General features: G+C 49.5%; 1 protein-coding gene across 1 annotated transcript in view; it reads right to left on the bottom strand.

Moving 5' to 3' along the window:
* Window positions 1–24,847, bottom strand: part of LOC138101056 (WD repeat-containing protein 46-like) — a 77,595-nt gene that overhangs the window by 15,446 nt on the left and 37,302 nt on the right. Inside the window, exons 3-4 of the mRNA XM_068998897.1 lie at window positions 8,323–8,476; window positions 1,324–1,471 (exon numbers count right to left, since the gene is read on the bottom strand). Of these exons, the coding sequence (XP_068854998.1) occupies window positions 1,324–1,471; window positions 8,323–8,476 (302 nt within the window). The remainder of the gene's footprint in view (window positions 1–1,323; window positions 1,472–8,322; window positions 8,477–24,847) is intronic.

The following is a 24,847-nucleotide window of genomic DNA, read 5'->3' as shown; positions in this document are numbered from 1 at the left end:
ATTCCCACCTGGCACCAGGATGCTGCTGAACCCCGCTCCGTGCCCAGCTCCCAGAACCCACTAAAATCCCCCAAATCCGCTCTAAAAGACCCCAAAAAACGCTCTAAAAAATCCCCAAAAAATCCTAAAAAATCCCAAAAAAATCCCAAAAATTCCCAAAAAATTCCCAAAACTCCCAAATTCCCGGAATTCCCACCTGGCACCAGGATGCTGCTGAACGCCAATCCATGCCCACCTCCCAGTCCCCCAAAACCCCCAAATCTGCTCCAAAACTGCTCTAAAAACCCCCGAAAACGCTCTAAAAACGCTCTAAAAACGCTCTAAAAAATCCCAAAAAATCCCAAAAAATTCCCAAAAATCCCAAATTCCCGGCATTCCCACCTGGCACCAGGATGCTGCTAAACCCTGGTCTGTGCCCGGCTCCTAGAACCCCAAAACCCCCAAAAATGCCCCAAATCCCCTTCAAATCCGCTCTAAAAAATCCCAAAAATGCTCTAAAAACGCTCTAAAAATTCCCAAAAAAATCCCAAAAAATCCCAAAAAATTCCCAAAAATCCCAAATTCCCGGCATTCCCACCTGGAACCAGGATGCTGCTGAAGCCCAATCCATTCCCACCTCCCAGAACCCTCAAATCCCCCCAAAAATGCCTCAAATCCCCTCTAAAATCCCCCCAAAACGCTCTAAAAAATCCCCAAAAAATCCCAAAAAATTCCCCAAAAATTCCCAAAGCTCCCAAATTCCCGGCATTCCCACCTGGCACCAGGATGCTGCTGAACCCCAATCCATGCCCACCTCCCAGTCCCCCAAAACCCCCAAATCTGCTCCAAAACCACTCTAAAAACCCCCGAAAACGCTCTAAAAATGCTCTAAAAAATCCCAAAAAATCCCAAAAAATCCCCAAAAATTCCCAAAAATCCCAAATTCCCGGCATTCCCACCTGGCACCAGGATGCTGCTGAATCCCGCTCTGTGCCCGGCTCCCAGTCCCCCAAAACCCCCAAATCTGATCCAAAACTGCTCTAAAAACCCCCGAAAACGCCCTAAAAACGCTCTAAAAAATCCCAAAAAAATCCCAAAAAATTCCCAAAAAATTCCCAAAAAATTCCCAAAACTCCCAAATTCCCGGCATTCCCACCTGGCACCAGGATGCTGCTGAATCCCAATCCATGCCCAGCTCCCAGAACCCTCAAATCCCCCCAAAAATGCCTCAAATCCTCTCTAAAATCCCCCCAAAACGCTCTAAAAAATCCCCAAAAAATCCCCAAAAAATTCCAAAAAATTCCCAAAAAATTCCCAAAGCTCCCAAATTCCCGGCATTCCCACCTGGCACCAGGATGCTGCTGAAGCCCGCTCCGTGCCCGGCTCCCAGCAGGTCCTGGAAGGGGCAGAAGCGCAGCGCCAGGGCGGGCGCGGGCGGGCGGTGCCGCAGCTGCGGCCGCGGGGCCGAACCCGAGAGCGGCGCCCCGAACACCTGGAACGGGGAACAGGGCGGGTTTGGGGGGAAAAACGGGGATTTTGGGAAAAAATGGGGGGGTTGGGGGAAAAAAAGGGGGGTTTGGGGAAAAATAATGGGGATTTTTGGGGGGAAATGGGGGTTTTGGGGAAAAAAATGGGATTTTTTGGGGGGGAAATGGGGGTTTTTGGGGAAAAAAATGGGGATTTTTTGGGGGAAATGGGGATTTTGGGGGGAAAAATGGGGGTTTGGGGGAAAATGGGGGTTTGGGGAAAAAACAATGGGGGTTTGGGGAAAAAAATGGGGATTTTTTGGGGGGGAAAATGGGGGTTTGGGGAGGGAAAATGGGGATTTTGGGGAAAAAAGATGGGGATTTTTTGGGGGAAAATGGGGGTTTGGGGGAGGAAAATGGGGATTTTGGGGGGGGAAATGGGGATTTTGGGAAAAAAATGGGGGAGTTGGGATTGGAAATGGGGTTTGGGGGGAAATGGGGATTTTTAGGGGGGAAAATGGGGATTTTGGGAAAAAAATGGGGGAGTTGGGATTGGAAATGGGGGTTTGGGGAAAAAAATGGGGATTTTTGGGGGGGAAATGGGGATTTTGGGAGGGAAAATGGGGATTTTGGGGAAAAATGGGGATTTTTGGGGGGAAATGGGGATTTTTGGGGGAGAAAAATGGGATTTTAGGGGGGAAAAATGGGGATTTTGGGGAAAAAAAGGGGGGTTTGGGGAGGGAAAATGGGGATTTTTTGGGGGAAAAAATGGGGAGGTTGGGATTGGAAATGGGGGGTTGGGGGTTGGAAATGGGGGTTTTGGGGGGGAAAAATAATGGGGATTTTTGGGGGGAAATGGGGATTTTGGGGGAAAAATGGGGATTTTTGGGGGGGAAAATGGGGGTTTTTGGGGAAAAAATGGGGATTTTTTGGGGGAAATGGGGATTTTTTTTGGGGAAAATGGGGATTTTGGGAAAAAATGGGGGGTTTGGGATTGGAAATGGGGGTTTGGGGAAAAAATGGGGGTTTTGGGGAAAAAAATGGGGATTTTGGGGGGGAAAATGGGGATTTTGGGGGAGGAAAATGGGGATTTTTTGGGGGGAAATGGGGGTTTTTGGGGGTAAAATGGGGATTTTGGGAAAAAATGGGGGGGTTGGCATTGGAAATGGGGGTTTGGGGAAAAAAATGGGGATTTTTGGGGGGGAAAATGGGGATTTTGGGGGGAAAAATGGGGGTTTGGGGGAAAATGGGGGTTTGGGGAAAAAACAATGGGGATTTTTTTGGGGAAAATGGGGATTTTGGGGAAAAAATGGGGATTTTTGGGGGGGAAAATGGGGGTTTTGGGAGGGAAAAGGGGGATTTTGGGGGGAAAGTGGGACTTTGGGAAAAAAAGGTGGGTTTGGGGAAAAAAATGGGGATTTTGGGGGGGAAAGGGGGGTTTGGGGAAAAAATAATAGGGATTTTTGGGGGGGAAATGGGGATTTTTAGGGGGGAAAATGGGGGTTTCGGGGAGGGAAAATGGGGTTTGGGGAAAAATGGGGATTTTGGGGGGGAAAATGGGGATTTTTGGGGGAGAAAAATGGGGAATTGGGGAGGGAAAATGAGGATTTTTGGGGAAAAAATGGGAGGGTTGGGATTGGAAATGGGGGTTTTTGGGGGAAAATGGGGATTTTTGGGAAAAAAACCGGGGATTTTTGGGGGGGAAATGGGGATTTTAGGGGGGAAAAGGGGGATTTTTATGGGGAAAATGGGGATTTTTTTGGGGAAAAATAATGGGGAATTGGGGAGGGAAAATGGGGATTTTGGGGAAAAAATGGGGGTTTGGAAATGGGGGTTTGGGGAAAAAAAGGGGATTTTTGGGGGGGAAAATGGGGGTTTGGGGGAGGGAAAATGGGGATTTGGGGAAAAATGGGGATTTTGGGGGCGAAATGGGGATTTTGGGAAAAAAATGGGGGTTTGGGGATTGGAAATGGGGGGTTGGGGAAAAATAATGGGGATTTTTGGGGGGAAATGGGGGTTTTAGGGGGGAAAATGGGGATTTTGGGGAAAAAAAATGGGGATTTTTAGGGGGGAAAATGGGAATTTTGGGAGGGAAAATGGGGGGGTTGGGATTGGAAATGGGGGGTTGGGGAAAAATAATGGGGATTTTTGGGGGGAAATGGGGGTTTTTGGGGGTAAATGGGGGTTTTGGGGGGAAAGTGGGATTTTGGGAAAAAAAGGTGGGTTTGGGGAAAAAAATGGGGATTTTGGGGGGGAAAGGGGGGTTTGGGGAAAAAATAATAGGGACTTTTGGGGGGGAAATGGGGATTTTTAGGGGGGAAAAATGGGGATTTTGGGGGGGAAATGGGGATTTTGGGGGGGAAAATGGGAATTTTAGGGGGGAAAATGGGGATTTTGGGAGGGAAAATGGGGATTTTGGGAAAAAAATGGGGGTTTGGGATTGGAAATGGGGGTTTGGGGGAAAAATAATGGGGATTTTTGGGGGGAAATGGGGAATTGGGGAGGAAAATGGGGATTTTGGGGGGGAAAAAGGGAATTTTAGGGGGGAAATGGCGATTTAGGGAAAAAATGGGGGGTTTGGGGTTGGAAATGGGGGTTTGGGGAAAAACAATGGGGGTTTGGGGGGGAAAAATAATAGGGAATTTTGGGGGAAAATGGGGATTTTTTGGGGGGAAAAATGGGGATTTTTTGGGGGAAAATGGGGATTTTTGGGGGAGAAAATGGGGGTTTTTATGGGGATTTTGGGGGGGGAAAAGGGAATTTTAGGGGGGGAAATGGGGGTTTGGGGAGGGAAAACGGGGTTTGGGACGATTTTTGGGGGGATTTTGAGAGATTTGGGGGGGATTTGGGGGAATTTGGGCAGATTTTGAGGGAATTTTGGGGATTTTTTGGTGGATTTTGAGGGATTTGGGGGGATTTTGAGGGATTTGGGGGGGTTGGGGTGGGTTTGGGGGCATTTTGAGGGATTTTGGGGTATTTTGAAGGAATTTTGAGAGATTTTGGGGGAATGTTGGGGGATTTGGGTGGATTTTGAGGGAATTTTGAGTGATTTTGGGTGGATTTGGGTGGATTTTGAGTGATTCTGGGTGGATTTTGGGGTATTTTGAGTGGATTTGGATGGATTTTGAGGGGATTTGGATGGATTTTGGGTGGATTGGAGTGATTTTGGGGTATTTTGGGTGGATTTGGGTGGATTTTGAGTGATTCTGGGTGGATTTTGAGTGGATTTGGATGGATTTTGAGGGAATCTTGATGGATTGTGAGTGATTTTGGGTGGATTTGGGTGGATTTTGGGCGGATTTGGATGGATTTTGGGGTATTTTGAGAGGATTTAGGTGGATTTTGAGTGATTCTGGGTGGATTTTGAGTGATTTTGGGGTGGATTTGGGTGGATTTGGATGGATTTTGAGTGATTTTGAGTGATTCTGGGTGGATTTTCATGGATTTTGAGTGATTTTGGGTGGATTTTGAGTGATTTTGGGGTGGATTTGGGTGGATTTTGGGGTATTTTGAGTGGATTTGGATGGATTTTGAGGGGATTTGGGTGGATTTGGGGTGGATTGGAGTGATTTTGGGGGTATTTTGGGTGGATTTGGGTGGATTTTGAGTGATTCTGGGTGGATTTTGAGTGGATTTGGATGGATTTTGAGGGAATCTTGATGGATTGTGAGTGATTTTGGGTGGATTTGGGTGGATTTTGGGCAGATTTGGATGGATTTTGGGGTATTTTGAGGGGATTTAGGTGGATTTTGAGTGATTCTGGGTGGATTTTGAGTGATTTTGGGGTGGATTTGGGTGGATTTTGGGGTATTTTGAGTGGATTTGGATGGATTTTGAGGGGATTTGGGTGGATTTGGGGTGGATTGGAGTGATTTTGGGGGTATTTTGGGTGGATTTGGGTGGATTTTGAGTGATTCTGGGTGGATTTTGAGTGGATTTGGATGGATTTTGAGGGAATCTTGATGGATTGTGAGTGATTTTGGGTGGATTTGGGTGGATTTTGGGCAGATTTGGATGGATTTTGGGGTATTTTGAGGGGATTTAGGTGGATTTTGAGTGATTTTGGGGTGGATTTGGGTGGATTTTGGGGTATTTTGAGTGGATTTGGATGGATTTTGAGGGGATTTGGGTGGATTTGGGGTGGATTGGAGTGATTTTGGGGGTATTTGGGGTGGATTTGGGTGGATTTTGAGTGATTCTGGGTGGATTTTGGGGTATTTTGAGTGGATTTGGATGGATTTTGAGGGGATTTGGGTGGATTTGGGGTGGATTGGAGTGATTTTGGGGGTATTTGGGGTGGATTTGGGTGGATATTGAGTGATTTTGGGTGGATTTGGGTGGATTTTGAGTGATTCTGGGTGGATTTTGAGTGGATTTAGGTGGATTTTGAGTGATTTTGGATGGATTTGGGGTGGATTTGGGTGGATTTAGGTGGATTTTGAGTGATTCTGGGTGGATTTTGGGGTATTTTGAGTGGATTTGGGTGGATTTTGACGGGATTTAGATGGATTTTGGGTGGATTTGGGGTGGATTGGAGTGATTTTGGGTGGATTTGGGGTGGTTTTGGGTGGATTTTGAGTGATTCTGGGTGGATTTTGGGGTATTTTGAGTGGATTTGGGTGGATTTTGAGTGATTCTGGGTGGATTTTGAGTGGATTTAGGTGGATTTTGAGTGATTTTGGGGTGGATTTGGGTGGATTTGGATGGATTTTGAGTGATTTTGGGTGGATTTTGAGTGATTTTGGGGTGGATTTGGGTGGATTTTGGGGTATTTTGGGTGGATTTGGGTGGATTTTGAGTGATTCTGGGTGGATTTTGAGTGGATTTAGGTGGATTTTGAGTGATTTTGGGGTGGATTTGGGTGGATTTGGATGGATTTTGAGTGATTTTGGGTGGATTTTGAGTGATTTTGGGGTGGATTTGGGTGGATTTTGGGGTATTTTGGGTGGATTTGGATGGATTTTGAGGGGATTTGGGGTGGATTGGAGTGATTTTGGGGGTATTTGGGTGGATATTGAGTGATTTTGGGTGGATTTGGGTGGATTTTGAGTGATTCTGGGTGGATTTTGAGTGGATTTAGGTGGATTTTGAGTGATTTTGGATGGATTTGGGGTGGACTTGGGTGGATTTTGAGGGGGTTTGAGTGATTCTGGGTGGATTTTGGGGTATTTTGAGTGGATTTGGGTGGATTTTGAGGGGATTTGGGGTGGATTGGAGTGATTTTGGGGGGATTTGGGGTGGATTTGGGGGGATATTGAGTGATTTTGGGTGGATTAGGGTGGATTTTGAGTGATTCTGGGTGGATTTTGAGTGGATTTAGGTGGATTTTGAGTGATTTTGGGGGGATTTGGGGTGGATTTGGGTGGATTTTGAGTGATTTTGAGTGATTCTGGGTGGATTTTGGGGTATTTTGAGTGGATTTGGGTGGATTTTGACGGGATTTAGATGGATTTTGGGTGGATTTGGGGTGGATTGGAGTGATTTTGGATGGATTTGGGGTGGATTTGGGTGGATTTTGAGTGATTTTGGATGGATTTGGGGTGGATTTGGGTGGATTTTGAGGGATTTTGAGTGATTCTGGGTGGATTTTGGGGTATTTTGAGTGGATTTGGGTGGATTTTGACGGGATTTAGATGGATTTTGGGTGGATTTGGGGTGGATTGGAGTGATTTTGGATGGATTTGGGGTGGATTTGGGTGGATTTTGAGTGATTTTGGGGTGGATTTGGGTGGATTTTGGGGTATTTGGAGTGGATTTGGATGGATTTTGAGGGGATTTGGTTGGATTTGGGGTGGATTGGAGTGATTTTGGGGGGATTTGGGGTGGATTTGGGTGGATATTGAGTGATTTTGGGTGGATTTGGGTGGATTTTGAGTGATTCTGGGTGGATTTTGAGTGGATTTAGGTGGATTTTGAGTGATTTTGGGGGGATTTGGGGTGGATTTGGGTGGATTTAGGTGGATTTTGAGTGATTCTGGGTGGATTTTGGGGTATTTTGAGTGGATTTGGGTGGATTTTGACGGGATTTAGATGGATTTTGGGTGGATTTGGGGTGGATTGGAGTGATTTTGGATGGATTTGGGGTGGATTTGGGTGGATTTTGAGTGATTTTGGGGTGGATTTGGGTGGATTTTGGGGTATTTGGAGTGGATTTGGATGGATTTTGAGGGGATTTGGTTGGATTTGGGGTGGATTGGAGTGATTTTGGGGGGATTTGGGGTGGATTTGGGTGGATATTGAGTGATTTTGGGTGGATTAGGGTGGATTTTGAGTGATTCTGGGTGGATTTTGAGTGGATTTAGGTGGATTTTGAGTGATTTTGGATGGATTTGGGGTGGATTTGGGTGGATTTTGAGTGATTCTGGGTGGATTTTGGGGTATTTTGAGTGGATTTGGGTGGGTTTTGACGGGATTTAGATGGATTTTGGGTGGATTTGGGGTGGATTGGAGTGATTTTGGATGGATTTGGGGTGGATTTGGGTGGATTTTGAGTGATTTTGGGGTGGATTTGGGTGGATTTTGGGGTATTTGGAGTGGATTTGGATGGATTTTGAGGGGATTTGGTTGGATTTGGGGTGGATTGGAGTGATTTTGGGGGGATTTGGGGTGGATTTGGGTGGATATTGAGTGATTTTGGGTGGATTAGGGTGGATTTTGAGTGATTCTGGGTGGATTTTGAGTGGATTTAGGTGGATTTTGAGTGATTTTGGATGGATTTGGGGTGGATTTGGGTGGATTTTGAGTGATTCTGGGTGGATTTTGGGGTATTTTGAGTGGATTTGGGTGGGTTTTGACGGGATTTAGATGGATTTTGGGTGGATTTGGGGTGGATTGGAGTGATTTTGGGGGGATTTGGGGTGGATTTGGGGGGTCTCACCTGCACCTCGTCCCCGCAGGCGGCGGCCAGGAGCCCCCTCTGGCTGAATTCCAGGTGCGCGGCCCCCGCCGGGAGCCCCCATTCCTGCAGGAGCCCCAAATTCCGGAGGTCGAAAATTCGGAGCTTCCGGTCCGAGCCCGACGTGGCCACGAACCTGGAGGGGGAGGGGAGGGCGGGGGATCCCTGAAAATCCTGGAAAATCCCGAGGAATTCCACGGAAAGCCACGGGAATTCAGCCAGAGCCGACCTCGTCCCAGCCAAATGCCAGGAAATCCCACGGAAATCCCAGAAAAATCCATCAAATCCCAGCCAAATCCCAGGAAATCCCAGAAAAATCCATCAAATCCCTGAAAAATCCCACAAAATCCCACTGAAATCCCAGAAAAATCCCACTGAAATCCCAGAAAAATCCATCAAATCCCAGCCAAATCCCACAAAATCCCTGAAAAATCCATCAAATCCCAGCCAAATCCCACTGAAATCCCAGAAAAATCCATCAAATCCCAGCCAAATCCCACAAAATCCCTGAAAAATCCATCAAATCCCAGCCAAATCCCACGAAATCCCAGCCAAATCCCAGAAAAATCCTTCAAATCCCAGCCAAATCCCACAAAATCCCACTGAAATCCCTGGAAAATCCATCAAATCCCAGCCAAATCCCACAAAATCCCACTGAAATCCCTGGAAAATCCATCAAATCCCCACCCAAATCCCACAAAATCCCAGAAAAATCCTTCAAATCCCACCCAAATCCCAGGAAATCCCACTGAAATCCCTGAAAAATCCATCAAATCCCAGCCAAATCCCACAAAATCCACCCAAATCCCACAAAATCCCAGCCAAATCCCAGGAAATCCCACGGAAATCCCTGAAAAATTCATCAAATCCCACAAAATCCCATAAAATCCACCTCAAATCCCAGGAAATCCCACGGAAATCCCAGAAAAATCCATCAAATCCCAGCCAAATCCCAGAAAATCCCACTGAAATCCCAGAAAAATCCATCAAATCCCAGCCAAATCCCACAAAATCCCACGGAAATCCCTGAAAAATCCATCAAATCCCAGCCAAATCCCACAAAATCCCTGAAAAATCCATCAAATCCCAGCCAAATCCCACTGAAATCCCAGGAAATCCGTGAAAAATCCATCAAATCCCAGAAAAATTCCACTGAAATCCCAGAAAAATCCCTCAAATCCCAGCCAAATCCCACTGAAATCCCAGGAAATCCGTGAAAAATCCCACTGAAATCCGTGAAAAATCCCACTGAAATCCCAGCCAAATCCCAGGAAATCCCTGAAAAATCCATCAAATCCCAGCCAAATCCCACGAAATCCCAGCCAAATCCCACAAAATCCCACGGAAATCCCAGAAAAATCCATCAAATCCCCACCCAAATCCCACAAAATCCCAGAAAAATCCTTCAAATCCCACCCAAATCCCACAAAATCCCACTGAAATCCCTGAAAAATCCATCAAATCCCAGCCAAATCCCAGAAAATCCCACTGAAATCCCAGAAAAATCCCATAAATCCAGCCCCAAATCCCACAAAATTCCACTGAAATCCCTGAAAAATCCATGGCTGGGAAAGGTTGGGAATGGCTGGGAATGGTTGGGAATTCTGGGAATGGTTGGGAATGGTCGGGAATGGTTGGGAATGGTTGGGAATGGTTGGGAATGGTCGGGAATTGCTGGGAATGGTTGGGAATGGTCGGGAATGGTTGGGAATTGTTGGGAATTGCTGGGAATGGTTGGGAATGGTCGGGAATGGTCGGGAATGGTTGGGAATGGTCGGGAATTGCTGGGAATGGTTGGGAATGGTCGGGAATGGTCGGGAATGGTTGGGAATGGTCGGGAATGGTTGGGAATGGTCGGGAATTGCTGGGAATGGTTGGGAATGGTTGGGAATGGTCGGGAATGGTTGGGAATGGTCGGGAATGGTTGGGAATGGTTGGGAATTGTTGGGAATGGTCGGGAATGGTCGGGAATTGTTGGGAATGGTCGGGAATGGTCGGGAATGGTTGGGAATGGTCGGGAATGGTTGGGAATGGTCGGGAATTGCTGGGAATGGTTGGGAATGGTTGGGAATGGTCGGGAATGGTTGGGAATGGTCGGGAATGGTTGGGAATGGTCGGGAATTGCTGGGAATGGTTGGGAATGGTCGGGAATTGTTGGGAATGGTCGGGAATGGTCGGGAATGGTTGGGAATGGTCGGGAATGGTTGGGAATGGTCGGGAATTGCTGGGAATGGTTGGGAATGGTTGGGAATGGTCGGGAATGGTTGGGAATGGTCGGGAATGGTTGGGAATGGTTGGGAATTGTTGGGAATGGTTGGGAATGGTCGGGAATGGTTGGGAATTGTTGGGAATTGCTGGGAATGGTTGGGAATGGTTGGGAATGGTCGGGAATGGTTGGGAATGGTTGGGAATGTTTGGGAATGGTTGGGAATGGTTGGGAATGGTCGGGAACGGTTGGGAATGGTCGGGAGTGGTTGGGAATGGTTGGGAATTGCTGGGAATGGTTGGGAATGGTTGGGAATTCCGTGAATGGTTGGGAATGGTTGGGAATGGTTGGGAATTCTGGGAATGGTCGGGAATGGTTGGGAATGGTCGGGAATGGTCGGGAATGGTTGGGAATTGTCGGGAATGGTTGGGAATGGTCGGGAATTGTTGGGAATGGTTGGGAATGGTTGGGAATGGTTGGGAATGGTTGGGAATTCTGGGAATGGTTGGGAATGGTCGGGAATGGTTGGGAATGCTTGGGAATTCTGGGAATGGTTGGGAATGGTTGGGAATGGTTGGGAATGGTCGGGAATGGTCGGGAATTGTTGGGAATTGCTGGGAATGGTCGGGAATGTTTGGGAATTGCTGGGAATGGTTGGGAATGGCTGGGAATGGTTGGGAATGGCTGGGAATGGTTGGGAATGGTCGGGAATTGCTGGGAATGGTTGGGAATGGTTGGGAATGGTTGGGAATGGTCGGGAATGGTTGGGAATTGCTGGGAATTGTTGGGAATGGTTGGGAATGGTTGGGAATGGTCGGGAATGGTTGGGAATGGTTGGGAATGGTCGGGAAAGGTTGGGAATGGTCGGGAATGGTCGGGAATTGCTGGGAATGGTTGGGAATGGTTGGGAATGGTTGGGAGTGGTCGGGAATGGTTGGGAATGGTTGGGAATGGTTGGGAATTGCTGGGAATGGTTGGGAATGGTTGGGAATGGTTGGGAATGGTTGGGAATGGTTGGGAATGGTTGGGAATGGTTGGGAATGGTTGGGAATGGTCGGGAATGGTTGGGAATGGTTGGGAATTGCTGGGAATGGCTGGGAATGGTTGGGAATTGCTGGGAATGGTTGGGAATGGTTGGGAATGGTTGGGAATGGATGGGAATGGTTGGGAATTGTTGGGAATTGTTGGGAATGGTTGGGAATGGTTGGGAGTGGTCGGGAATGGTTGGGAATGGTCGGGAATGGTTGGGAATTCTGGGAATGGTCGGGAATGGTTGGGAATTGCTGGGAATGTTGGGAATGGTCGGGAATGGTCGGGAATGGTCAGGAATGGTTGGGAATTGCTGGGAATGGTTGGGAATGGTTGGGAATGGTCGGGAATGGTCGGGAATGGTCGGGAATGGTTGGGAATGGTCAGGAATGGTCGGGAATTGCTGGGAATGGTTGGGAATGGTTGGGAATGGTTGGGAATGGTCGGGAATGGTTGGGAATTGCTGGGAATTGTTGGGAATGGTTGGGAATGGTTGGGAATGGTCGGGAATGGTCGGGAAAGGTTGGGAATGGTCGGGAATGGTCGGGAATTGCTGGGAATGGTTGGGAATGGTTGGGAATGGTTGGGAATGGTTGGGAATTGCTGGGAGTGGTTGGGAATTGTTGGGAATGGTTGGGAATGGTTGGGAATGGATGGAATGGTTGGGAATGGTTGGGAGTGGTCGGGAATGGCTGGGAATGGTTGGGAATTGCTGGGAATGGTTGGGAATGGTTGGGAATGGTTGGGAATGGTTGGGAATTGCTGGGAGTGGTTGGGAATGGTTGGGAATTGCTGGGAATGGTTGGGAATTGTTGGGAATGGTTGGGAATGGCTGGGAATGGTTGGGAATGGTTGGGAGTGGTCGGGAATGGTTGGGAATGGTTGGGAATTGCTGGGAATGGTTGGGAATGGTTGGGAATGGTTGGGAGTGGTCGGGAATGGTTGGGAATGGTTGGGAATTGCTGGGAATGGTTGGGAATGGTTGGGAATGGTTGGGAATGGTTGGGAATGGTCGGGAATGGTTGGGAATGGTTGGGAGTGGTCGGGAATGGTTGGGAATGGTTGGGAATGGTCGGGAATGGTCGGGAATTGCTGGGAATGGTCTGGAATGGTCGGGAATGGTGGGAATGGTTGGGAATGGTTGGGAATGGTCGGGAATGGTCGGGAACGGTTGGGAATGGTCGGGAATGGTTGGGAATGGTTGGGAATGGTTGGGAATGGTCGGGAATGGTTGGGAATTGCTGGGAATGTTGGGAATGGTCGGGAATGGTCGGGAATGGTCAGGAATGGTTGGGAATTGCTGGGAATGGTTGGGAATGGTTGGGAATGGTCGGGAAAGGTTGGGAATTCTGGGAATGGTTGGGAATGGTCGGGAATGGTTGGGAATTGCTGGGAATGTTGGGAATGGTCGGGAATGGTCGGGAATGGTTGGGAATGGTTGGGAATTGCTGGGAGTGGTTGGGAATGGTTGGGAATGGCTGGGAATGGTTGGGAATTGTTGGGAATGGTTGGGAATGGCTGGGAATGGTTGGGAATGGTTGGGAATGGTTGGGAATGGTTGGGAGTGGTCGGGAATGGCTGGGAATGGTTGGGAATGGTTGGGAATGATTGGGAATGGTCGGGAATGGTTGGGAATGGTTGGGAATGGTCGGGAATGGTCGGGAATTGCTGGGAATGGTTGGGAATGGTTGGGAATGGTTGGGAATGGTCGGGAATTGCTGGGAATGGTTGGGAATGGTTGGGAATGGTCGGGAATGGTCGGGAATTGTTGGGAATGGTTGGGAATTTTTGGGAATGGTTGGGAATTGTTGGGAATGGTTGGGAATGGTTGGGAATGGTTGGGAATGGCTGGGAATTGTTGGGAATTGTTGGGAATGGTTGGGAATGGTTGGGAATGGTTGGGAATGGTTGGGAGTGGTCGGGAATGGTTGGGAATGGTTGGGAATTGCTGGGAATTGTTGGGAATTGTTTGGAATGGTTGGGAATGATTGCGAATTGTTGGGAATGGTTGGGAATGGCTGGGAATTGTTGGGAAGGGTTGGGAGTGGTCGGGAATGGTTGGGAATGGTTGGGAATGGCTGGGAATGGTTGGGAATGGCTGGGAATTGTTGGGAAGGGTTGGGAATGGTTGGGAATGGCTGGGAATTGTTGGGAAGGGTTGGGAGTGGTCGGGAATGGTTGGGAATGGTTGGGAATGGTTGGGAATGGTTGGGAATGGTTGGGAATTGCTGGGAATGGTTGGGAATGGTTGGGAATGGTTGGGAATGGTTGGGAATTGCTGGGAGTGGTTGGGAATGGTTGGGAATGGTTGGGAATGATTGGGAATTGTTGGGAATGGTTGGGAATGGCTGGGAATTGTTGGGAAGGGTTGGGAGTGGTCGGGAATGGTTGGGAATGGTTGGGAATGGTCAGGAATGGTTGGGAATGGTTGGGAATGGTTGGGAATTGCTGGGAATGGTTGGGAATGGTTGGGAATGGTTGGGAATGGTTGGGAATGGTTGGGAGTGGTCGGGAATGGTTGGGAATGGCTGGGAATGATTGGGAATTGTTGGGAATGGTTGGGAATGATTGGGAATTGTTGGGAATGGTTGGGAATTGCTGGGAATTGTTGGGAAGGGTTGGGAGTGGTCGGGAATGGTTGGGAATGGTTGGGAATGGTCAGGAATGGTTGGGAATGGTTGGGAATTGCTGGGAATTGTTGGGAAGGGTTGGGAATGGTTGGGAATGGTTGGGAATGGTCGGGAATGGTTGGGAATGGTTGGGAATGGTTGGGAATGGTTGGGAGTGGTCGGGAATGGTTGGGAATGGCTGGGAATGGTTGGGAATGGTTGGGAATGGTTGGGAATTGCTGGGAATGGTTGGGAATGGTTGGGAATTGTTGGGAATTGTTGGGAATGGTTGGGAATGGTTGGGAATTGCTGGGAATGTTGGGAATGGTCGGGAATGGTTGGGAATGGTCAGGAATGGTTGGGAATGGCTGGGAATGGTTGGGAATGGTGGGAATGGTTGGGAATGGTCGGGAATGGTGGGAATGGTTGGGAATGGTCGGGAATGGTGGGAATGGTTGGGAATGGTCGGGAATGGTCGGGAATGGTGGGAATGGTTGGGAATGGTCGGGAATGGTTGGGAATTCTGGGAATGGTTGGGAATGGTCGGGAATGGTTGGGAACTGTTGGGAATGGTCGGGAATGGTTGGGAATGGTTGGGAATGGTTGGGAATGGTTGGGAATGGTCGGGAATGGTTGGGAATGGTCGGGAATTGCTGGGAATGGTTGGGAATGGTTGGGAACTGCTGGGAATGGTTGGGAATGGTTGGGAATGGTTGGGAATTGCTGGGAATGGTTGGGAATGGTTGGGAATGGTTGGGAGTGGTCGGGAATGGCTGGGAATGGTTGGGAATTGTTGGGAATGGTTGGGAATGGCTGGGAATTGTTGGGAAGGGTTGGGAATGGCTGGGAATGGTTGGGAATTGCTGGGAATGGTTGGGAATGGTTGGGAATTGTTGGGAATTGTTGGGAATGGTTGGGAATGGTTGGGAGTGGTCGGGAATGGTTGGGAATGGTCGGGAATGGTTGGGAATTCTGGGAATGGTTGGGAATGGTCGGGAATGGTTGGGAATTGCTGGGAATGTTGGGAATGGTCGGGAATGGTCGGGAATGGTTGGGAATGGTTGGGAATGGTTGGGAATTGCTGGGAATGGTTGGGAATTGTTGGGAATGGTTGGGAATGGCTGGGAATGGTTGGGAATTGTTGGGAATTGCTGGGAATGGTTGGGAATGGTTGGGAATGGTTGGGAATTGCTGGGAATGGTTGGGAATGGTTGGGAATGGTTGGGAATGGTTGGGAAGGGTTGGGAATGGTTGGGAATGGTTGGGAATGGTTGGGAATTGTTGGGAATGGTTGGGAATTGTTGGGAATGGTTGGGAATGGTCGGGAATGGTTGGGAATTGTTGGGAGTGGTTGGGAATGGTTGGGAATGGTTGGGAATGGCTGGGAATGGTTGGGAATTGTTGGGAATGGTTGGGAATGGTCGGGAATGGTTGGGAATTGTTGGGAGTGGTCGGGAATGGTTGGGAATGGTCGGGAATGGTTGGGAATTGCTGGGAATGGTTGGGAATGGCTGGGAATTGTTGGGAATGGTTGGGAATGGTTGGGAATGGCTGGGAATTGTTGGGAAGGGTTGGGAGTGGTCGGGAATGGTTGGGAATGGTTGGGAATGGTTGGGAATTGTTGGGAATGGTTGGGAATTGTTGGGAATGGTTGGGAATGGCTGGGAATTGTTGGGAAGGGTTGGGAATGGTTGGGAATGGTTGGGAATGATTGGGAATGGTTGGGAATGGTTGGGAAGGGTTGGGAATGGTTGGGAATGGTTGGGAATGGTTGGGAATGGTTGGGAATGGCTGGGAATTGTTGGGAATGGTTGGGAATTGTTGGGAATGGTTGGGAATGGTTGGGAATGGTTGGGAATGGTTGGGAATGGTTGGGAATGGTTGGGAATTGCTGGGAATGGTTGGGAATGGTTGGGAATTGTTGGGAATTGTTGGGAATGGTTGGGAATGGTTGGGAGTGGTCGGGAATGGTCGGGAATTGTTGGGAATGGTTGGGAATGGTTGGGAATGGTTGGGAATTCTGGGAATGGTTGGGAATGGTCGGGAATGGTTGGGAATGGTCGGGAATGGTTGGGAATGGTTGGGAATTGCTGGGAATGGTTGGGAATTGTTGGGAATTGCTGGGAATGGTTGGGAATTGCTGGGAATGGTTGGGAATGGTCAGGAATGGTCGGGAATGGTTGGGAATGGTTGGGAATGGTTGGGAATGGTCGGGAATGGTCGGGAATTGCTGGGAATGGTTGGGAATTGTTGGGAATGGTTGGGAATTGCTGGGAATGGTTGGGAATGTTTGGGAATGGTTGGGAATTGTTGGGAATGGTTGGGAATGGTCGGGAATGGTCGGGAATGGTTGGGAATGGTTGGGAATTGCTGGGAATGGTTGGGAATGGTTGGGAATGGTTGGGAATGGTCGGGAATGGTTGGGAATTGTTGGGAATGGTTGGGAATGGTTGGGAATTTTTGGGAATGGTTGGGAATTGTTGGGAATGGTTGGGAATGGTTGGGAATGGTTGGGAATGGCTGGGAATGGTTGGGAATTGTTGGGAATTGTTTGGAATGGTTGGGAATTGTTTGGAATGGTTGGGAATTGCTGGGAATTGTTGGGAATTGTTTGGAATGGTTGGGAATTGCTGGGAATGGTCGGGAATGGTTGGGAATGGTTGGGAATGGTTGGGAATGGTTGGGAATTGCTGGGAATGGTTGGGAATTGTTGGGAATGGTTGGGAATGGTTGGGAATGGTTGGGAGTGGTCGGGAATGGCTGGGAATGGTTGGGAATTGCTGGGAATGGTTGGGAATGGTTGGGAATGGTTGGGAATGGTTGGGAATGGTCGGGAATGGTTGGGAATGGTCGGGAATGGTTGGGAATTGCTGGGAATGGTTGGGAATTCTGGGAATGGTTGGGAATGGTCGGGAATGGTTGGGAATGGTTGGGAATGGTTGGGAATGGTCGGGAATTGCTGGGAATGGTTGGGAATGGTCGGGAATGGTTGGGAATTGTTGGGAATTGCTGGGAATGGTTGGGAATGGTTGGGAATGGTCGGGAATGGTCGGGAATGGTTGGGAATGGTCGGGAATGGTTGGGAATGGTCGGGAATTGCTGGGAATGGTTGGGAATGGTTGGGAATGGTCGGGAATGGTTGGGAATGGTCGGGAATGGTTGGGAATGGTTGGGAATTGTTGGGAATGGTCGGGAATGGTCGGGAATTGTTGGGAATGGTCGGGAATGGTCGGGAATGGTTGGGAATGGTCGGGAATGGTTGGGAATGGTCGGGAATTGCTGGGAATGGTTGGGAATGGTTGGGAATGGTCGGGAAAGGTTGGGAATGGTCGGGAATGGTTGGGAATGGTCGGGAATTGCTGGGAATGGTTGGGAATGGTCGGGAATTGTTGGGAATGGTCGGGAATGGTCGGGAATGGTTGGGAATGGTCGGGAATGGTTGGGAATGGTCGGGAATTGCTGGGAATGGTTGGGAATGGTTGGGAATGGTCGGGAATGGTTGGGAATGGTCGGGAATGGTTGGGAATGGTTGGGAATTGTTGGGAATGGTTGGGAATGGTCGGGAATGGTTGGGAATTGTTGGGAATTGCTGGGAATGGTTGGGAATGGTTGGGAATGGTCGGGAATGGTTGGGAATGGTTGGGAATTGTTGGGAATGGTTGGGAATGGTCGGGAATGGTTGGGAATGGTTGGGAATGTTTGGGAATGGTTGGGAATGGTTGGGAATGGTCGGGAACGGTTGGGAATGGTCGGGAGTGGTTGGGAATGGTTGGGAATTGCTGGGAATGGTTGGGAATGGTTGGGAATTCCGTGAATGGTTGGGAATGGTTGGGAATGGTTGGGAATTCTGGGAATGGTCGGGAATGGTTGGGAATGGTCGGGAATGGTCGGGAATGGTTGGGAATGGTTGGGAATGGTCGGGAATTGTTGGGAATGGTTGGGAATTGTCGGGAATGGTTGGGAATGGTCGGGAATTGTTGGGAATGGTTGGGAATGGTTGGGAATGGTTGGGAATGGTTGGGAATTCTGGGAATGGTTGGGAATGGTCGGGAATGGTTGGGAATGCTTGGGAATTCTGGGAATGGTTGGGAATGGTTGGGAATGGTTGGGAATGGTCGGGAATGGTCGGGAATTGTTGGGAATTGCTGGGAATGGTCGGGAATGTTTGGGAATTGCTGGGAATGGTTGGGAATGGCTGGGAATGGTTGGGAATGGCTGGGAATGGTTGGGAATGGTCGGGAATTGCTGGGAATGGTTGGGAATGGTTGGGAATGGTTGGGAATGGTCGGGAATGGTTGGGAATTGCTGGGAATTGTTGGGAATGGTTGGGAATGGTTGGGAATGGTCGGGAATGGTTGGGAATGGTTGGGAATGGTCGGGAAAGGTTGGGAATGGTCGGGAATGGTCGGGAATTGCTGGGAATGGTTGGGAATGGTTGGGAATGGTTGGGAGTGGTCGGGAATGGTTGGGAATGGTTGGGAATGGTTGGGAATTGCTGGGAATGGTTGGGAATGGTTGGGAATGGTTGGGAGTGGTCGGGAATGGTTGGGAATGGTTGGGAATGGTTGGGAATTGCTGGGAATGGTTGGGAATGGTTGGGAATGGTTGGGAATGGTTGGGAATGGTTGGGAATGGTTGGGAATGGTTGGGAATGGTTGGGAGTGGTCGGGAATGGTTGGGAATGGTTGGGAATTGCTGGGAATGGCTGGGAATGGTTGGGAATTGCTGGGAATGGTTGGGAATGGTTGGGAATGGTTGGGAATGGTTGGGAATGGTTGGGAATGGATGGGAATGGTTGGGAATTGTTGGGAATTGTTGGGAATGGTTGGGAATGGTTGGGAGTGGTCGGGAATGGTTGGGAATGGTCGGGAATGGTTGGGAATTCTGGGAATGGTCGGGAATGGTTGGGAATTGCTGGGAATGTTGGGAATGGTCGGGAATGGTCGGGAATGGTCAGGAATGGTTGGGAATTGCTGGGAATGGTTGGGAATGGTTGGGAATGGTCGGGAATGGTCGGGAATGGTCGGGAATGGTTGGGAATGGTCAGGAATGGTCGGGAATTGCTGGGAATGGTTGGGAATGGTTGGGAATGGTTGGGAATGGTCGGGAATGGTTGGGAATTGCTGGGAATTGTTGGGAATGGTTGGGAATGGTTGGGAATGGTCGGGAATGGTCGGGAAAGGTTGGGAATGGTCGGGAATGGTCGGGAATTGCTGGGAATGGTTGGGAATGGTTGGGAATGGTTGGGAATGGTTGGGAATTGCTGGGAGTGGTTGGGAATTGTTGGGAATGGTTGGGAATGGTTGGGAATGGATGGAATGGTTGGGAATGGTTGGGAGTGGTCGGGAATGGCTGGGAATGGTTGGGAATTGCTGGGAATGGTTGGGAATGGTTGGGAATGGTTGGGAATGGTCGGGAATGGTCGGGAATTGCTGGGAATGGTCTGGAATGGTCGGGAATGGTGGGAATGGTTGGGAATGGTTGGGAATGGTCGGGAATGGTCGGGAACGGTTGGGAATGGTCGGGAATGGTTGGGAATGGTTGGGAATGGTTGGGAATGGTCGGGAATGGTTGGGAATTGCTGGGAATGTTGGGAATGGTCGGGAATGGTCGGGAATGGTCAGGAATGGTTGGGAATTGCTGGGAATGGTTGGGAATGGTTGGGAATGGTCGGGAAAGGTTGGGAATTCTGGGAATGGTTGGGAATGGTCGGGAATGGTTGGGAATTGCTGGGAATGTTGGGAATGGTCGGGAATGGTCGGGAATGGTTGGGAATGGTTGGGAATTGCTGGGAGTGGTTGGGAATGGTTGGGAATGGCTGGGAATGGTTGGGAATTGTTGGGAATGGTTGGGAATGGCTGGGAATGGTTGGGAATGGTTGGGAATGGTTGGGAATGGTTGGGAGTGGTCGGGAATGGCTGGGAATGGTTGGGAATGGTTGGGAATGATTGGGAATGGTCGGGAATGGTTGGGAATGGTTGGGAATGGTCGGGAATGGTCGGGAATTGCTGGGAATGGTTGGGAATGGTTGGGAATGGTTGGGAATGGTCGGGAATTGCTGGGAATGGTTGGGAATGGTTGGGAATGGTCGGGAATGGTCGGGAATTGTTGGGAATGGTTGGGAATTTTTGGGAATGGTTGGGAATTGTTGGGAATGGTTGGGAATGGTTGGGAATGGTTGGGAATGGCTGGGAATTGTTGGGAATTGTTGGGAATGGTTGGGAATGGTTGGGAATGGTTGGGAATGGTTGGGAGTGGTCGGGAATGGTTGGGAATGGTTGGGAATTGCTGGGAATTGTTGGGAATTGTTTGGAATGGTTGGGAATGATTGCGAATTGTTGGGAATGGTTGGGAATGGCTGGGAATTGTTGGGAAGGGTTGGGAGTGGTCGGGAATGGTTGGGAATGGTTGGGAATGGCTGGGAATGGTTGGGAATGGCTGGGAATTGTTGGGAAGGGTTGGGAATGGTTGGGAATGGCTGGGAATTGTTGGGAAGGGTTGGGAGTGGTCGGGAATGGTTGGGAATGGTTGGGAATGGTTGGGAATGGTTGGGAATGGTTGGGAATTGCTGGGAATGGTTGGGAATGGTTGGGAATGGTTGGGAATGGTTGGGAATTGCTGGGAGTGGTTGGGAATGGTTGGGAATGGTTGGGAATGATTGGGAATTGTTGGGAATGGTTGGGAATGGCTGGGAATTGTTGGGAAGGGTTGGGAGTGGTCGGGAATGGTTGGGAATGGTTGGGAATGGTCAGGAATGGTTGGGAATGGTTGGGAATGGTTGGGAATTGCTGGGAATGGTTGGGAATGGTTGGGAATGGTTGGGAATGGTCGGGAATGGTTGGGAGTGGTCGGGAATGGTTGGGAATGGCTGGGAATGATTGGGAATTGTTGGGAATGGTTGGGAATGATTGGGAATTGTTGGGAATGGTTGGGAATTGCTGGGAATTGTTGGGAAGGGTTGGGAGTGGTCGGGAATGGTTGGGAATGGTTGGGAATGGTCAGGAATGGTTGGGAATGGTTGGGAATTGCTGGGAATTGTTGGGAAGGGTTGGGAATGGTTGGGAATGGTTGGGAATGGTCGGGAATGGTTGGGAATGGTTGGGAATGGTTGGGAATGGTTGGGAGTGGTCGGGAATGGTTGGGAATGGCTGGGAATGGTTGGGAATGGTTGGGAATGGTTGGGAATTGCTGGGAATGGTTGGGAATGGTTGGGAATTGTTGGGAATTGTTGGGAATGGTTGGGAATGGTTGGGAATTGCTGGGAATGTTGGGAATGGTCGGGAATGGTTGGGAATGGTCAGGAATGGTTGGGAATGGCTGGGAATGGTTGGGAATGGTGGGAATGGTTGGGAATGGTCGGGAATGGTGGGAATGGTTGGGAATGGTCGGGAATGGTGGGAATGGTTGGGAATGGTCGGGAATGGTCGGGAATGGTGGGAATGGTTGGGAATGGTCGGGAATGGTTGGGAATTCTGGGAATGGTTGGGAATGGTCGGGAATGGTTGGGAACTGTTGGGAATGGTCGGGAATGGTTGGGAATGGTTGGGAATGGTTGGGAATGGTTGGGAATGGTCGGGAATGGTTGGGAATGGTCGGGAATTGCTGGGAATGGTTGGGAATGGTTGGGAACTGCTGGGAATGGTTGGGAATGGTTGGGAATGGTTGGGAATTGCTGGGAATGGTTGGGAATGGTTGGGAATGGTTGGGAGTGGTCGGGAATGGCTGGGAATGGTTGGGAATTGTTGGGAATGGTTGGGAATGGCTGGGAATTGTTGGGAAGGGTTGGGAATGGCTGGGAATGGTTGGGAATTGCTGGGAATGGTTGGGAATGGTTGGGAATTGTTGGGAATTGTTGGGAATGGTTGGGAATGGTTGGGAGTGGTCGGGAATGGTTGGGAATGGTCGGGAATGGTTGGGAATTCTGGGAATGGTTGGGAATGGTCGGGAATGGTTGGGAATTGCTGGGAATGTTGGGAATGGTCGGGAATGGTCGGGAATGGTTGGGAATGGTTGGGAATGGTTGGGAATTGCTGGGAATGGTTGGGAATTGTTGGGAATGGTTGGGAATGGCTGGGAATGGTTGGGAATTGTTGGGAATTGCTGGGAATGGTTGGGAATGGTTGGGAATGGTTGGGAATTGCTGGGAATGGTTGGGAATGGTTGGGAATGGTTGGGAATGGTTGGGAAGGGTTGGGAATGGTTGGGAATGGTTGGGAATGGTTGGGAATTGTTGGGAATGGTTGGGAATTGTTGGGAATGGTTGGGAATGGTCGGGAATGGTTGGGAATTGTTGGGAGTGGTTGGGAATGGTTGGGAATGGTTGGGAATGGCTGGGAATGGTTGGGAATTGTTGGGAATGGTTGGGAATGGTCGGGAATGGTTGGGAATTGTTGGGAGTGGTCGGGAATGGTTGGGAATGGTCGGGAATGGTTGGGAATTGCTGGGAATGGTTGGGAATGGCTGGGAATTGTTGGGAATGGTTGGGAATGGTTGGGAATGGCTGGGAATTGTTGGGAAGGGTTGGGAGTGGTCGGGAATGGTTGGGAATGGTTGGGAATGGTTGGGAATTGTTGGGAATGGTTGGGAATTGTTGGGAATGGTTGGGAATGGCTGGGAATTGTTGGGAAGGGTTGGGAATGGTTGGGAATGGTTGGGAATGATTGGGAATGGTTGGGAATGGTTGGGAAGGGTTGGGAATGGTTGGGAATGGTTGGGAATGGTTGGGAATGGTTGGGAATGGCTGGGAATTGTTGGGAATGGTTGGGAATTGTTGGGAATGGTTGGGAATGGTTGGGAATGGTTGGGAATGGTTGGGAATGGTTGGGAATGGTTGGGAATTGCTGGGAATGGTTGGGAATGGTTGGGAATTGTTGGGAATTGTTGGGAATGGTTGGGAATGGTTGGGAGTGGTCGGGAATGGTCGGGAATTGTTGGGAATGGTTGGGAATGGTTGGGAATGGTTGGGAATTCTGGGAATGGTTGGGAATGGTCGGGAATGGTTGGGAATGGTCGGGAATGGTTGGGAATGGTTGGGAATTGCTGGGAATGGTTGGGAATTGTTGGGAATTGCTGGGAATGGTTGGGAATTGCTGGGAATGGTTGGGAATGGTCAGGAATGGTCGGGAATGGTTGGGAATGGTTGGGAATGGTTGGGAATGGTCGGGAATGGTCGGGAATTGCTGGGAATGGTTGGGAATTGTTGGGAATGGTTGGGAATTGCTGGGAATGGTTGGGAATGTTTGGGAATGGTTGGGAATTGTTGGGAATGGTTGGGAATGGTCGGGAATGGTCGGGAATGGTTGGGAATGGTTGGGAATTGCTGGGAATGGTTGGGAATGGTTGGGAATGGTTGGGAATGGTCGGGAATGGTTGGGAATTGTTGGGAATGGTTGGGAATGGTTGGGAATTTTTGGGAATGGTTGGGAATTGTTGGGAATGGTTGGGAATGGTTGGGAATGGTTGGGAATGGCTGGGAATGGTTGGGAATTGTTGGGAATTGTTTGGAATGGTTGGGAATTGTTTGGAATGGTTGGGAATTGCTGGGAATTGTTGGGAATTGTTTGGAATGGTTGGGAATTGCTGGGAATGGTCGGGAATGGTTGGGAATGGTTGGGAATGGTTGGGAATGGTTGGGAATTGCTGGGAATGGTTGGGAATTGTTGGGAATGGTTGGGAATGGTTGGGAATGGTTGGGAGTGGTCGGGAATGGCTGGGAATGGTTGGGAATTGCTGGGAATGGTTGGGAATGGTTGGGAATGGTTGGGAATGGTTGGGAATGGTCGGGAATGGTTGGGAATGGTCGGGAATGGTTGGGAATTGCTGGGAATGGTTGGGAATTCTGGGAATGGTTGGGAATGGTCGGGAATGGTTGGGAATGGTTGGGAATGGTTGGGAATGGTCGGGAATTGCTGGGAATGGTTGGGAATGGTCGGGAATGGTTGGGAATTGTTGGGAATTGCTGGGAATGGTTGGGAATGGTTGGGAATGGTCGGGAATGGTCGGGAATGGTTGGGAATGGTCGGGAATGGTTGGGAATGGTCGGGAATTGCTGGGAATGGTTGGGAATGGTTGGGAATGGTCGGGAATGGTTGGGAATGGTCGGGAATGGTTGGGAATGGTTGGGAATTGTTGGGAATGGTCGGGAATGGTCGGGAATTGTTGGGAATGGTCGGGAATGGTCGGGAATGGTTGGGAATGGTCGGGAATGGTTGGGAATGGTCGGGAATTGCTGGGAATGGTTGGGAATGGTTGGGAATGGTCGGGAAAGGTTGGGAATGGTCGGGAATGGTTGGGAATGGTCGGGAATTGCTGGGAATGGTTGGGAATGGTCGGGAATTGTTGGGAATGGTCGGGAATGGTCGGGAATGGTTGGGAATGGTCGGGAATGGTTGGGAATGGTCGGGAATTGCTGGGAATGGTTGGGAATGGTTGGGAATGGTCGGGAATGGTTGGGAATGGTCGGGAATGGTTGGGAATGGTTGGGAATTGTTGGGAATGGTTGGGAATGGTCGGGAATGGTTGGGAATTGTTGGGAATTGCTGGGAATGGTTGGGAATGGTTGGGAATGGTCGGGAATGGTTGGGAATGGTTGGGAATTGTTGGGAATGGTTGGGAATGGTCGGGAATGGTTGGGAATGGTTGGGAATGTTTGGGAATGGTTGGG

Source organism: Aphelocoma coerulescens, unplaced genomic scaffold (genome assembly GCF_041296385.1).
Source record: "Aphelocoma coerulescens isolate FSJ_1873_10779 unplaced genomic scaffold, UR_Acoe_1.0 HiC_scaffold_187, whole genome shotgun sequence".
Taxonomy (NCBI): Eukaryota; Metazoa; Chordata; class Aves; order Passeriformes; family Corvidae; genus Aphelocoma; species Aphelocoma coerulescens.
This window is presented reverse-complemented; position numbering and strand designations above follow the sequence as displayed.